At 42.5% G+C, this 16,725-nt stretch overlaps 1 protein-coding gene across 1 annotated transcript; it reads right to left on the bottom strand.

The window, feature by feature from the left end:
- Window positions 1-782: 782 nt before the first annotated feature.
- On the bottom strand, window positions 783-4,879 carry LOC129859885 (adrenodoxin-like). The gene is made up of 4 exons (XM_055930107.1): window positions 4,368-4,879; window positions 3,302-3,426; window positions 3,041-3,170; window positions 783-2,512 (listed from the first exon to the last, which is right to left on the bottom strand). The coding sequence occupies exons 1-4, from the start codon at window positions 4,544-4,546 to the stop codon at window positions 2,404-2,406; spliced, it is 543 nt and encodes a 180-aa protein (XP_055786082.1). The 5' UTR covers window positions 4,547-4,879; the 3' UTR covers window positions 783-2,403.
- Between the last annotated feature and the right edge of the window lie 11,846 nt (window positions 4,880-16,725).

The following is a 16,725-nucleotide window of genomic DNA, read 5'->3' as shown; positions in this document are numbered from 1 at the left end:
CCTGCCAGGTGTGGCATATCAAGAAGCTGATTAAACAGCATGATCATTAAACAGGTGTACCTTGTGTTGGGGACAAAAGGCCACTCTAAAAAGTGGTTTTGTCACACGCCACAGAAGTCTCAAGTTTGAGCGAGCATGCAATTGGCATGCTGACTGCAGGAAGGTCCACCAGAGCATATAATATTCATTTCTCTACCTTAAGCTGCCTCCAACGTCGTTTTAGAGAATTTGGCAGAACATCCAACCGGCCTCACAACTGTAGACCATGTGTATGGCGTCATGTGGGCGAGCGGTTTGCTGATGTCAACGTTGTGAACAGAGTGCCCCATGGTGGCAGTAGGGTTATGGTATGGGCAGGCATAAGCTACAGCCAAACACAATTGCATTTTAATCGATGGCAATTTGAATGCACAGAAATTCCATTTCTTTTAAAGTATCTGTGACCAACAGATGCATATCTGTATTCCCAGTCATGTGAAATCCATAGATTAGGGCCTAATTTAAAATTGACAGATTTCCTCATATTAAATTTAACTCAGTAAAATGTTTGAAATTGTCACATGTTGCATTTATATTGTTTCAGTATACATTAAGAGTGAAGCATATGAAGGACTGAAGTAATGCCCCTTTCTGCTGTGTCATTTTCTCATTAAAAACATGTTGGAGGATCCATTTTCTATGGTTGTGCAATACATAATGTTAGTATAATAGTATATTCCCTTGAGGGTGGTTTCTCTACAGCACCAACAACAGGACATGGGACAGACAGAGAGAAATCAGAATAATTAGAAATAGTCTATTTTAATACAGCATTTCTCTGACTATACACAGATGAGTGCTATTTACAATCATGTGTAATATGAAATTAATATTTGGTTACACGAGTGGTAGGACAACACTAAAGACAGTAAGGGTACACAACTTGATAAAACAAAGGCTAGGGTGGCCATAGAAATGACAAGATAAGGCACCCTAACCAGTCTTGCATCTGGCCATATTAATGGGTGTCATTCTGAAGTCTGGATGGGTGACTTTACAATCCTGTTTCAGCTGGTATTTACTCAGAAACAACATGGTGACACGCTGCACTTCTTGGTACTTATTTTAAAGAATTCAGTACAATTGGTAACGTGTATTGGTAATAGCACAAAAAACAACTATTTGAATGTGTTATGTCTAAGTACTCACCAGGGAGGTAGTGGACTATGAAAGTGATCATAACCCCTTACATTCACTGGAGAACATCTACACAGAATAAAAATATAAATGCAACATGTAAAATATTGGTCCCATGTTTCATAAACTGAAAATAAGATTACAGAAATGTTCCATATTCACAAAAAGCTTATTTCGCTCAAATTGTGGGCATAAATTTGTTTACATCCCTGTTAGTGAGCATTTCTCCTTTGCCAAGATAATCTATCCACCTGACAGGTGTGGCATATGAAGAAGCTGATTAAACAGCATGATCATTACACAGGTGCACCTTGTGCTGGGGACAATAAAAGGTCACTAAAATGTGCAGTTTCGTCACAACACAATGTCACAGATGTCTCAATTTTGAAGGAGCTTGCAATTGGCAGGCTGACTGCAGGAAGATCCATCAGAGCTGTTGCCAGATAATAGAATGTTTATCTCTCTAACATAAGCTGCCTCCAACGTAGTATTCGAGAATTGGGCAGAATGTCCAAACGGCCTCACAACCGCAGACCATGTGTATGGCGTCGTGTGGTCGAGCGGTTTGCTGATGTCAACGTTGTGAACAGAGTGCCCCATGGTGGCAGTGGGGTTATGGTATGGGCAGGCATAAGCTACAGACAACAAAAACAATTGCATTTTATCGATGGCAATTTGAATGCACAGAAACACCGAGATGAGATCCCGAGGCAAATTGTGAGGCCCATTTCTATTAAAATATCTATAACTAACAGATGCAAATCTGTATTCCCAGTCATGTGAAATCCATAGATTAGGGCCTAATTTATTTATTTCAATTGACAGATTTCCTCATATCAACTGTAACTCAGTAAAATCTTTGAGATAGTTGCATTAATATTTCTGTTCAGTATATACTACTTCACAACCGTTAAGGACGGGGGGGGGGGGGGGGCTGATTGTAGACTTCCATCTAAACTTTCTTCTATTCTCCAGAACCTGCTTGGCACAGAGGAATTATTTGCCAACTTTCCCCATTGTTCCCTGTATAAAGTGAATGTAAAACTGTGATGTGGACTCATTCAAATGTTAATATCTCATAATCTCTATTACTACAGTGTCTTCCATTTCAACATTTATACCAGCATACCACTTAGAATTGGGCATTATTTGGTCATGCTAGTGTTGAAATAAAGCGTTGATTTGGGAAAATTTCAGTACATCTATTACTCTGGTCTGGGGTTGCCATTATGAGGACCCGTCTCCACTCTGTCGGATGTCTGCCACACTCTCAGGCACCCTCGCTGTCATGCCTTCCAGGGACCTGGTCAGGCAGATCTGGCAACCCAGGCGGGACCTGGCAGAAAGAGAGAGGAAAAAAAAAGAAGATTATGACAAACATATTTGAAAACGTCACAATGCTATGACTAACCAAAATGGATCCACTTGAAATAATTGGATAATTGAAGTTGGAGAGTGAGGAGGTAATCTTATTCAAGATCTGTGTTTAGGGGGTAACGTTTTGAGACAACAGAAGTAAAGTGGGCCAGTGTCACATGGGGTTCAGTCAACACTCAGCTAATATGATTAGTGAGGTCGTGACTGTCACCTTTCTCATCTTGCTCTGCCTAAACCAGCAACAGCAACACAGAACTCAAATCCCCTTCCGATTGGTTGGAAAGCAGGCTAGCAACAGTACAAGGCAAGCGTGTGCCACTGTGTGTTTATCCCTCTGTTCTTGTTCCTCACAATGATTACCTCCTAATCTCATTATAAATCAACGCTGAACAGCATAACACTCTGGTTACACTGGTGGCAGTGTGTGTGTGTCATTTCACTTGTGCGTCCAATCAATGGGCCTCCAATTCGTGTGTGTATGTCTCACGTGTCTGTGAGTCCATAGGCCAGGTCCAGCATATCCATCTCCTCGTCAGTAATGGGGCCCAGCTTATTATACACGTCTTCCTCAAAGATCAGGTGACAGGTAGAACAGGCCAGTGTCCCCTCACATGCACCTGACAGACAGACAAACACACAGAGAGACAGACAGAGAGATCAAAACATCCCACAGATTGAGAGAGCAGGCGAAACCTACAATAAACAACCGTATTAATTCACTTAACCACATTAACGTAACCCAACTCACCGAACCCATCGAAATCGAGGTCCTGGTCAATAATGACATCTAGGAGAGAGTCTCCAGGAGAGCCTTTGACAGAGATCTTCTCTCCATCTCGATTTATGAAGTGGACCGTCACCTTATTGTCAGCTCTGCACAGGAACAGACAAGGGTGCAATTACAGACAGTAGCTGTGGTCATGCTGGGGATTGGGAATAAATTGGATTAACATAACACTTTACAGATGCTCAAGGACTTTGCATTGTATGTGGGAAATGGGTAACTCCCATAGACTAGGTAACTCCCTCTCAGGACTTCGGTTGCGAATGTACAGGCTGTTTTTGAAGATAAATTGGTTTCGGGTTTCTGCACACAGATCCAATGGCTTCAGCGTTGACATCTATACCAGGATGTGTTGAACAATATTTCTACAGTCATTCCATACTCTACCGTGTGTAACTAGTCCCACAAGCAATCCAGCAATGTCCTAGTCCAACAACTGTTTAGAGATCCTTAACAAAGCCCTGGTTTGATGGCGCTTATCTGCCAGAATGACCAGTCAGTTGTACCTAGCTGTACAATGGTGACAGTTTGCAAATGAATTGGTTTGCACATGATTTTCAAATGATGAGATGTACATAAGGTTACAGGCAGTGTGTCATGGTTAGTAAATTGATTAAATAGAATGGTGGGTTACTGAGGAAGTAGGTAGCTAGACAGATGGTTAACCTTTGCTCATCATTTTCAACCAGAAGTGGTTATAGAGTGACTTTTTCGTCACACTGCTGCTAGTTTGGAAGTTATGATTAAACACACAGTTCTAAGTAATGATTGCTACCTAGTTGGTTCGATCAAATACATCGAGTACTGACACAATGATTACGCAACAAGCCTTTCTGCTGAAGTTAGCCTTCAGGTATTGGCTTATTTGATACGATACTAACAAGTTTGTTAACGTTAACTAGTTCATGTTAGGAAGAATGCTAAGGTAGCCAATATGACTAGCTAGCAAGTAGCCTAACTAAGCGTGGTTACCTTTATAGCTAGCAGGTTAAGTACCTTTGGGGAAATGATAGATGACACGATTCCTTACCTAAGAGGTTGTGCGTTGGTGCTAAAATCCCTTACACGAATACAGGCCATTCTCTGACCAGCCAATGATAAGTTCCCCGACGTTGTGTTTGTTGCTGAAATGAGTGCTTCTATTCGTCGTAGAGAATTTTCTCGGAACGAAACATGAAATAGTCTTCTTGCCGATGTCATCAGAGCCATTGCTTGGAGATGACGTTCAAAATCTAGCTTAAACGGCGGGGAAGAGAGTACGATTTCGCCTTGTATGAGACCGCTATTCAGTCCTGACAAAACAAGCTAACTTCATGCTAAAATGGCTATATCTACCCCTTTGCGTAACCAGCAGGCACTGCTGCTCGGTCGGTGTCACGTTGATTACATAACATCTTAGCTACTGCTTTATGAAGGCCATACTGCTACACGATCACTTTGGAAATAAAACCTGAAATATATCTAATTTGTTTCAATGAAATAAGCTTAGCCTCTGGACTATTTCAAAGGCAAAGCGCAAGATTTTACTTTTTTATTTAAAGATCTCAAAATAACTTCCTGAAAAAATTCTGACATACACTCTCACGTGACCTTACGTGACCAATCACAATAGTTTTCTTGGGGTCTTTTTCGGGGCAGTGAATAGTTTTCTTGTATACAAATGTATTATATCATGTCAACAAAAAGAAAGGAGGACCAAGGCACTCTTCATAAATTAATTAAAATGCCTTTATTAGTATGGCATGTTCAATAGAAACAAAGTTGTTTAAAAACCGACGCGTTTCGGCTGCATGGCCTTCGTCAGGGAGTACAGAAAAAAGAGAATACAATGTCCTCTTTTGAAAGTCTTTTCCAATTAGCCCTAATTAGAAGAGGGAGTGGTTACCAAATTGGACACACCTAGTAAGCAATAATATACACATGAAAAGGTAAAATACTGTAGCTATGTTATCATGAGCATACAACTCCAAGCTAGAAGCATCAGAACACCCAGAGAGGCAGTTCCAACCCTACCCATGACTGGGAGAAGTGTCCAAAACAAGAAAGCAATATATTCCACAGATCACAGCAAAACATGAACAACAGTCCAAACATAGCTAGAGGGCAATTTGAGCAAAATGTCCACTAGATGACAGCAAATGGACCCATAACGACCCTACAGGAAGGGTGAGAAATCCATATCTTCATTTAAACCAGGGTACTTAGTGGCCTGTAGTTTGTAAATCCAAAAACTTTCCCTTTGGTTTAACTGTTTAAGACGGTCCCCTTTTCTAATAGAGGCCGGAACATGATCAATACCCATAGCTTGTAGGGAGGCAGGGTTACCATGGTGTAAGGACTTGTAGTGCCTTGCCATGGGGTAGTCTTCATTGCCTACCCGTATGGCGTACTTGTGTTCCGTCAAGCGATCTTGAAGGCGTCTCTTTGTCCGTCCAATGTAGAACACCTTGCACTGTGGACATTCCAGTCTATAGATGACATGAGTGGTTTTGCAGTTAATAAAATGCTTGAGGTAATACTCCATTTTAGAAGCTGTGTCAACAAAATACTTTTTCTGTACAATATTACTGCAATGGTTGCACTGGTAACATTTAAAAGAGCCCTTGGGTTTGTGGTCAAGCCAAGTTTTTTGAGAGTCACCCGGAAGGTAACTGTGGACTAATTTGTCATTTAGGGTAGGACATCTCTTAAAGCTTATGACTGGTGGTTCAGGAAAGACTTGGCGTAGTAGCGTATCACTTTGGATGATTCCCCAATTATTTTTAATGATTCTTTTAATGTTCTCTGCTTCAGTGCTGTATTTTGTAACAAAATACACTCTCTCTGATGTATCACGGGGCACTCCTCTTCGTAACAAGTTCTCTCTGTCAAGTAATCCAGCCCTTATACCTGCATCTTTCAGGACCTGAACGCTGTAGCCCCGATCCAAAAAGCGATTCTCCAATTCTGCAGATTTGACACTGTAGTCTGTTTCCTGATCGCAAATTCTACGGACTCTTTGGAATTGGCCATATGGAATATTCTCTTTTAGCCTTTTGGGGTGAAAACTGTCTGCCCTCAGAATGGTATTCCCATCTGTAGGCTTCCTAAAGATTGATGTGTGCAAACAACCTTTGTCATTTTTACTAATATTGAGGTCCAAAAAATGAATGTTATCCTTGCTGTATTCCATAGTTAGTTTGATGTTAGGGTTAATGCTGTTGAGGTATTGGTGGAAGGAAATAAGTTCATCTTCTGAGCCGGACCAAAACAGGCAAACATCATCAATATAGCGTCCCCACCATATAATCCGGTCAAAGAAATGGTTATTAGAAGGATCCAAAATGAAGTCATTTTCCCATTTACCCAAGTACAAACCAGCGTAGGAAGGGCTGTAGCAAGCTCCCATGGCACATCCTTTGACCTGTTTGAAAATACGGTCCTGGAAGATAAAGATGTTATGGTTAAGAGTCCATTCAGTCAGTGATACAATGAATTCTGTAGGAGGCATCTCAGTTTCAGGCCGGGTACTCAAGAAATGGTGCATCGCTGCCAAACCTTGTTGATGCTCAATGGTGGTGTATAGAGACTCCACATCCATGGTGACTAAAAAGGAAGCTGTACCTATATTCTTCAATTCCTTAATTTTGTTCAACACATCTGTGGTATCTTGAAGATAGGCTGGAAGTGACAACAGAAAAGGCTTAATAAAGTAATCAATGTACTTAGAGATGGGTTCTGTCAGACTTTCATTACCACTAATGACTGGTCTGCCTGGGGGGTTTTCAAGATTTTTGTGGATTTTTGGAAGAAGGTAAAAAGAGGCCATACGCGAACTGCCATTGAAAAGAAATTTGAACTCATTGTCTGAAATGTAACCATTTTCCTTAGCTTCTGTGAGGATCCCTTTCAAATCAGCTTTTAGGTCCTCTGTAGGGTTGAAGGTAAGAGATTGGTAGAATTCGTCATTGTCTAATTGACGGTAGGCTTCTGTCACATATTTGTCTTTACACCACACTACTGTAGCACCACCTTTGTCAGCTTTTTTAATTACAATCCGTTCATTTTTGGATAATGATTCAACTGCATCCCTCTCTGTCTTAGAAAGATTACGTCGTGTTTTGTTGGAATCAATTTTACCCTTAAACAGATTCTCCACATCAAAATTAACTTTCTTGGCAAATGTATTTAGTGTGGCATTCTGGACTATGGGACAAAAAGTGGACTTGGGCTTAAAAGGTGTTTTGTCCCATAGTCCAGAATGCCACACTAAATACATTTGCCAAGAAAGTTAATTTTGATGTGGAGAATCTGTTTAAGGGTAAAATTGATTCCAACAAAACACGACGTAATCTTTCTAAGACAGAGAGGGATGCAGTTGAATCATTATCCAAAAATGAACGGATTGTAATTAAAAAAGCTGACAAAGGTGGTGCTACAGTAGTGTGGTGTAAAGACAAATATGTGACAGAAGCCTACCGTCAATTAGACAATGACGAATTCTACCAATCTCTTACCTTCAACCCTACAGAGGACCTAAAAGCTGATTTGAAAGGGATCCTCACAGAAGCTAAGGAAAATGGTTACATTTCAGACAATGAGTTCAAATTTCTTTTCAATGGCAGTCCGCGTATGGCCTCTTTTTACCTTCTTCCAAAAATCCACAAAAATCTTGAAAACCCCCCAGGCAGACCAGTCATTAGTGGTAATGAAAGTCTGACAGAACCCATCTCTAAGTACATTGATTACTTTATTAAGCCTTTTCTGTTGTCACTTCCAGCCTATCTTCAAGATACCACAGATGTGTTGAACAAAATTAAGGAATTGAAGAATATAGGTACAGCTTCCTTTTTAGTCACCATGGATGTGGAGTCTCTATACACCACCATTGAGCATCAACAAGGTTTGGCAGCGATGCACCATTTCTTGAGTACCCGGCCTGAAACTGAGATGCCTCCTACAGAATTCATTGTATCACTGACTGAATGGACTCTTAACCATAACATCTTTATCTTCCAGGACCGTATTTTCAAACAGGTCAAAGGATGTGCCATGGGAGCTTGCTACAGCCCTTCCTACGCTGGTTTGTACTTGGGTAAATGGGAAAATGACTTCATTTTGGATCCTTCTAATAACCATTTCTTTGACCGGATTATATGGTGGGGACGCTATATTGATGATGTTTGCCTGTTTTGGTCCGGCTCAGAAGATGAACTTATTTCCTTCCACCAATACCTTAACAGCATTAACCCTAACATCAAACTAACTATGGAATACAGCAAGGATAACATTCATTTTTTGGACCTCAATATTAGTAAAAATGACAAAGGTTGTTTGCACACATCAATCTTTAGGAAGCCTACAGATGGGAATACCATTCTGAGGGCAGACAGTTTTCACCCCAAAAGGCTAAAAGAGAATATTCCATATGGCCAATTCCAAAGAGTCCGTAGAATTTGCGATCAGGAAACAGACTACAGTGTCAAATCTGCAGAATTGGAGAATCGCTTTTTGGATCGGGGCTACAGCGTTCAGGTCCTGAAAGATGCAGGTATAAGGGCTGGATTACTTGACAGAGAGAACTTGTTACGAAGAGGAGTGCCCCGTGATACATCAGAGAGAGTGTATTTTGTTACAAAATACAGCACTGAAGCAGAGAACATTAAAAGAATCATTAAAAATAATTGGGGAATCATCCAAAGTGATACGCTACTACGCCAAGTCTTTCCTGAACCACCAGTCATAAGCTTTAAGAGATGTCCTACCCTAAATGACAAATTAGTCCACAGTTACCTTCCGGGTGACTCTCAAAAAACTTGGCTTGACCACAAACCCAAGGGCTCTTTTAAATGTTACCAGTGCAACCATTGCAGTAATATTGTACAGAAAAAGTATTTTGTTGACACAGCTTCTAAAATGGAGTATTACCTCAAGCATTTTATTAACTGCAAAACCACTCATGTCATCTATAGACTGGAATGTCCACAGTGCAAGGTGTTCTACATTGGACGGACAAAGAGACGCCTTCAAGATCGCTTGACGGAACACAAGTACGCCATACGGGTAGGCAATGAAGACTACCCCATGGCAAGGCACTACAAGTCCTTACACCATGGTAACCCTGCCTCCCTACAAGCTATGGGTATTGATCATGTTCCGGCCTCTATTAGAAAAGGGGACCGTCTTAAACAGTTAAACCAAAGGGAAAGTTTTTGGATTTACAAACTACAGGCCACTAAGTACCCTGGTTTAAATGAAGATATGGATTTCTCACCCTTCCTGTAGGGTCGTTATGGGTCCATTTGCTGTCATCTAGTGGACATTTTGCTCAAATTGCCCTCTAGCTATGTTTGGACTGTTGTTCATGTTTTGCTGTGATCTGTGGAATATATTGCTTTCTTGTTTTGGACACTTCTCCCAGTCATGGGTAGGGTTGGAACTGCCTCTCTGGGTGTTCTGATGCTTCTAGCTTGGAGTTGTATGCTCATGATAACATAGCTACAGTATTTTACCTTTTCATGTGTATATTATTGCTTACTAGGTGTGTCCAATTTGGTAACCACTCCCTCTTCTAATTAGGGCTAATTGGAAAAGACTTTCAAAAGAGGACATTGTATTCTCTTTTTTCTGTACTCCCTGACGAAGGCCATGCAGCCGAAACGCGTCGGTTTTTAAACAACTTTGTTTCTATTGAACATGCCATACTAATAAAGGCATTTTAATTAATTTATGAAGAGTGCCTTGGTCCTCCTTTCTTTTTGTTGACCAATTTACACCTTTTACCAAAGAGCACCTTCTATCTACCAAAATATACTATAGTGTACCTTAGTAGCGCTTCCCTTCCTCCTCTTTGTATTATATCATGTATTCCATAATGTATCCAAATGTTAGCGCATGGTGCATGATGATTTTGAAAACTAGTTTTAAGTTGTCTACTGTGGTCTTGAAAAGCACTCTTATCCTCAAAATCTGTATATGAGCTGAAAGGGAAATTATTACTCAAAACTCATTATGGGAAGAATTTAACTACCACAAGCCTCCTTTTCCATTCATTCATAAGATTCTATATGGTGTAGCATGCCAGATATGTGTTATCATTTTAGTGGCTTACACAGGGCAGTTTAAATGGAATAAAGTCATTTGATCAAATGTTACTGATATAAAAAAAACGAATTCAATTAATACTGCTCGTGCTGGTGTGGAGTGGGTAACAGGTGCGCTATCTCGCTTATTAGCTGGATGCCTTGCCATACCTGACAATGACTTCCAATCAAATCCCAAGTTAAAAAACATTGGGATATGGCGGCAATCCAAAATGTTTATAAAAAGGTGAAACAAGGTAGTCTTATTGAAATGTTTTAATTTTTAAAAAATGGGATTGCTGCTGTTTCCCAATGTTCGTGAACTTGGGATTTCATTTGAACTGTTTGTGTTCATAGAGAGTATACACCCATTATCATCTTTATTGCTGCAGCTGAATACTTATTGACCAGTGAGTCTTTCCTTTCCTCAAATCACTTTCTGAGTCTCCAGACCTCCACCTGTTCACCATACAGGTAAGTGAAATACAACTACGCACACTCAATACACACAAACAAAGACACACAGACTGAGCATCTGCTAAATGGCATATAGACAGTATATATATTATTTATAAAAGGATAACGTATTTGACACAGACACACATACACAAAGTCAATGTAGGCTAGATACTCACGTACTTAGAACCCAATGTTAAATAGACTCTAAGGTTGAAACATGATCTAAGTGAAGGGAGAGGCTAAGGCACTGGTAAACTGGACAGGAACTGAGCAGAGGTACTTGGACTAAAAGGTAAGAGAGACAGTGAGACTTTTAGATTGAGAACAGTCACAGAGCACTAGCACAGCTGGATTCACCCTACAACCAACAGGTGAGATTACCTGTCTGAGATAGGTAGATACAGCATATACATTTAGACAGCATGTACATTTAGACACCATCAGTGTACCTATTCTCTCTCATCCATTTTTTCTCTTCTTTGCTACTTGTCTTGTTCACAGGATGTTGACGTTTACGTTGTTTTTTATTTAATTTAAATATATATATATTAATTTTTTTAAGGGGTGGATCAGCTTGATATTGCGGAAAGAATGTTGCCTCCAATGTAATTGTCTGCATCATTTCCAATCCCCCACATTTTTTGGGTAAATATATATATATCCATACACGCATGCATACATATACACATATATACATACACATACCTATATAGACATACATACTTTTTTAAAGAATATACCTTTATTATTATTCCCCGCAAAACCTACCACCGATCCCCCAATTGGAGTAAACTAATAAACACTTCTGCTTTTACCTTCAATTTATACATCTTATACACATTTTACAGACACAGTCTACTTTACAATAGTTCTCTCTTGTTTGTTCTTAGTCCTTCCTCTATTTCTGATGTCCATCCAGTTTGATTTCTATTTGTAACTATGCTATTTCACAAAAGTTCCGAACCTATATACATTTTACAGATCCCGTATGCTTTACATTGTTTATCTTGTTATTAGTCCCATCCTTCAGCTCCATTCAACCCCTCCCATCTATCTCTCAACATCATCCATTTCGGATTTCTATTTGCCATATATTTTTCAACTGTGCTGTGATGCTTCACAAAATAATTGAACCTCCCTATTCTCATAGCTTCTACAGATTGTAAATTAAAAATATACATTTTTGCTAAAATAATTATTATATTATTGATTGATTGACTATGGATTTTCAAATCACCCAGTATTGCCATCTGTAGCGTTAGTTCTAGGCAAATGTTGCAATTCTTCAGCCATTCCTGGATCTGTGACCAAAAACGAGCTACATATGGACAATACTAAAATAAATGATCTAATGACTCTGCCTCCTCACAGCAGAATCTGCAGAGCTGGGAAGATTGTATCCCCCATATATGTAACATTCTATTAGTTGCAAGAATTTTGTATAGTAATTTAAATAGAAAAATTCGAAGTTTTGAACCCGGCGTTGTTTTGCGTATCAATTCATAAACCATGTGCCATGGAATGTGTACATCGAAAATCTCTTCCCAACTATTTTGCAATTTATTTAACACAGCTGTCTGTTTTTTGGTCCTTAAATGAAATTGGTATATGTTTTTATTTATCACACTTTTCTTTGACCATTTATGTTCTTTAATACAGGGCCGACATACAAGTGTAACGGCAGCCTTCCTCCTCTTCGTCTGAAGAGGAGGTGTAGCAGGGATCGGACCAAGACGCAGCGCAGTTCGTGTTCAACATGTTTAATAAAAGACGATAACGTGAACACTACACAAGTACAAAATAACAAATGTGGCAAAAACCGAAACAGTCCTATCTGGTGCAATGAACACAAAGACAGAAGAAAAAGACAGAAGACCCACAAACCCCAACACAAAACAAGTTACCTAAATATGGTTCCCAATCAGAGACAATGACTAACACCTGCCTCTGATTGAGAACCATATCAGGCCATACATAGAAACGGACAAACTAGACACACAACATAGAATGCCCACCCAGCTCACGTCCTGACCAACACTAAAACAAGGAAAACACAAAAGAACTATGGTCAGAACGTTACAACAAGTTCCTTACTTTTTTTCCCTTCTACTTGCCTCTTCCATTTTTGTGGTAATGCTGCAATTAATTGGTTGTAATTTTGGGTAGAGTAGACATTTCCATATGTCTGTGTTAGCTGCATGTGTGACATAACTCCACCAGTCCTATTTATGATATCATTCACTAAAAGTATACCTTTTTTAAACATTTCTTCGATAAATACAGTTTTTTTAATCAATTAGTATATTTGAATTTAACCACAATATTTGTTGTACTATTTGTTCCGTCCTTTCAGGTGGATTAAACTGAAATTGCAACCAACCTTCTAAGGCTTGCTTAAAAAATAAAGATATTTTGGAGATTATTTCCTTTTCAAACAACCGAAAGTGAGCAGGTGTAATCTGAATAAAGGAGAAAAGGCCCTTCTTGAATATAGGATGAGACATTCGTACCAATTGACTAGAGAACCAGTTTAGATTTAAGTATAACTTTTGTATGACTGATGCCTTTAGTGAGAGGTCTAATGCTTTAATATTTAATAATTTCTGCCCTCCGAATTCATATTCGTTATATAAATAGGCCCTTTTAATTTTATCTGGCTTGCCGTTCCAAATAAAATTGAATCTTTTTTGTTCCATAAGCAAATAGGTAAACTGTGATATAACTAAAGAGTTAATCAGGGTGATTTTTCCACAAATAGACAGGTATTTTCCTTTCCATGGTAGCAAGATCTTATCTATTTTTGCTAACTTTCTATAAACATTTATTGGGAGTGAGATCATTTCTTTCTTTTGGGATTTGTATACCGAGTATGTCCACATCTCCGTCAGACCATTTAATTGGTAAACTACATGGTAATGTAAAATGAGAATTTTTCAGTGATCCAATACGTAATATGGTACATTTATATGGTACATTCATAATTTGGTTTTAATCCAGAGAGGATAGCAAAAGTATCTAGATCCTCTAAGAGGACGTGGAGAGACTCTAATTGTGGTTTTAAAAGAAAACATGAATCATCAGCGTACAATGACACCTTAGTTTATAAGCCACGGATTTCTAATCCCTTAATATTATTGTTTGATATAATCTTAACAGCTAACATTTCGATGGCAATAATAAATAGATATGCCGATAGTGGACAACCTTGTTTCACTCCTCTAGATAGTTTAAAACGTTCTGAGATATAGCCATTTGTCACGTGCTGACCAGAGTTCTTATGTGTTTTGCTTGTTTTAGTGTTGGTCAGGACGTGAGCTGGGTGGGCATTCTATGTTGTGTGTCTAGTTTGTCCGTTTCTGTGTCCAGCCTTATATGGATCTCAATCAGAGGCAGCTGTCAATCGTTGTCCCTGATTGAGAATGATATATAGGTGGCTTGTTTTGTGTTGGGATTTTGTGGGTGGTTGTTTCCTGTCTCTGTGTTTTGTCTGCACCAGATAGGGCTGTTTCGGTTTGCCACATTTTGTTGTTTTGTAGTGTTGTAAGTGTTCACAGTTCATTATATTAAATATGTTGAGCACTGGCTACGCTGCGTGTTGGTCCGATCCCTGTTCCACCCTCTCTGCTCGTGAAGAGAGGGAAGGCAACCATTACAGAACCACCCACCAAACTCGGACCAAGCAGCTTAGCAACGGGCAGCAGCGGCAGCAGCAGCAGCAGCGGGACCAGGAGAAATGGACATGGGAGGACGAGCTGGACGGTAAAGGACCCTGGGCAGAGCCAGAGGAGTATCGCCGCCCCAAAGCAGAGCTGGAGGCAGCAAAAGCGGAGAGGCGGCGTTTTGAGGAGCTAGCTCGGCAGCGGGAGCCGGATCTGGGTTACACCACTTGGGAGGAAATAAACAGGTGGTCGGTTGACCCAGGGAGAGTGCCGGAGCCCGCCTGGGATTCCATGGAGCAATGTGCAGAGGGATACCGGTGAATGAGGTTAGCACGACAGCGCGGTAGGAAGCCCGAGAAGAAACCCCAAAAATTTGTTGGGGGGGGGGGGTAGTGTGGCGAAGGCAGGTAGGAAACCTACGCCCACTTCCCATGCTTACCGTGGAGAGCGGGAGTATGGGCAGACACCGTGTTATGAGGAAGAGCGCACGGTGTCTCCTGTACGTGTGCATAGCCCGGTGCGGGTTATTCCACCTCCCCGCACTGGCCGGGCTAGATTGAGCATTGAGCCAAGTGCCATGAAGCCGGCTCAATATATCTGGCCTCCAGTACGTCTCCTCGGGCCGGTGTACATGGCACTAGCCTTACGCATGGTGTCCCCGGTTCGCCAACACAGCCCAGTGCGGGTTATTCCACCTCCCCGCACTGGACGGGCTACGGGGAGCATTCAACCAGGTAAGGTTGGGCAGGCTCGGTGCTCAAGGGAGCCAGTACGCCTGCACGGTCCGGTATATCCGGCGCCACCTTCCCGCCCCAGCCCAGTACCACCAGTGCCTACACCACGCACCAGGCTTCCAGTGCATCTCCAGAGCCCTGTTCCTCCTCCACGCACTCTCCCTGTGGTGCGTGTCTCCAGGCCAGTACCTCCAGTTCCGGCACCACGCACCAAGCCTCCTGTGCGTCTCCAGAGCCCTGTACGCACTGTTCCTTCTCCCCGCACTAGCCTTGAGGTGCGTGTCTCCAGTCCGGTACCACCAGTTCCGGTACCACGCACCAGGCCTATAGTGCGCCTCGAGAGTCCAGTGTGCCCTGTTCCTGCTCCCCGCACTAGCCCTGAGGTGCGGGTCTCCAGTCCGGTACCACCAGTTCCGGCACCACGCACCAAGCCTCCTGTGCGTCTCCAGAGCCCTGTACGCACTGTTCCTTCTCCCCGCACTCGCACTGAGGTGCGTGCCCTCAGTCCGGTACCACCAGTTCCGGCACCACGCACCAGGCCTATAGTGCGCTTTGAGAATCCAGTGTGCCCTGTTCCTGCTCCCCGCACTAGCCTTGAGGTGCGTGTCTCCAGTCCGGTACCACCAGTTCCGGCACCACGCACCAGGCCTACTGTGCGCCTCAGCAGGTCAGAGTCGGCCGTCTGCCCAACGCCGCCTGCACTGCTCGTCTGCCCAGCGCCGTCTGCACTGCCTGCCTGCCTGCCCAGCGCCATCTGAGCCATCCGTCTGCCCAGCGCCGTCTGAGCCATCCGTCTGCCCAGCGCCGTCTGAGCCATCCGTCTGCCCAGCGCCGTCTGAGCCATCCGTCTGCCCAGCGCCATCTGACCCGCCCGTCTGTCCCGAGCCGCTAGAGCCGCCCGTCAGTCAGGAGCCGCTAGAGCCGTCCGTCAGTCAGGAGCCGCCAGAGCCGCCAGCCAGTCAGGAGCCAGTCAGGAGCCGCCAGCCAGTCAGGAGCCGCCAGCCAGTCAGGAGCCGCCAGAGCCGCCAGTCAGGAGCCGCCAGAGCCGCCAGTCAGTCAGGAGCCGCCAGAGCCGCCAGCCAGTCAGGAGCTGCCCTCCGGTCATGAGCTGCCCTCCGGTCATGAGCTGCCCTCCGGTCATGAGCTGCCCTCCGGTCATGCGCTGCCCTCCGGTCCGGAGCTGCCATTCAGTCCGGAGCTGCCATTCAGTCCGGAGCTGCCATTCGTCCTGAGCTACCCCTCTGTCCTGAGCTACCCCTCTGTCCTGAGCTACCCCTCTGTCCTGAGCTACCCCTCTGTCCTGAGCTACCTCTCTGTCTTGAGCTACCTCTCTGTCTTGAGCTACCTCTCTGTCTTGAGCTACCTCTCTGTCTTGAGCTACCTCTCTGTCTTGAGCTACCTCTCTGTCCTGAGCTACCTCTCTGTCCTGAGCTGTCTCCTATATCTAGGGGGGACCTTTGTGAAGGTTCCTAGTC

This window comes from Salvelinus fontinalis, chromosome 7 (genome assembly GCF_029448725.1).
Source record: "Salvelinus fontinalis isolate EN_2023a chromosome 7, ASM2944872v1, whole genome shotgun sequence".
Taxonomy (NCBI): Eukaryota; Metazoa; Chordata; class Actinopteri; order Salmoniformes; family Salmonidae; genus Salvelinus; species Salvelinus fontinalis.
Note: the sequence above shows the minus strand (reverse complement) of the source record. Positions and strands in the feature narration are given on the sequence as shown.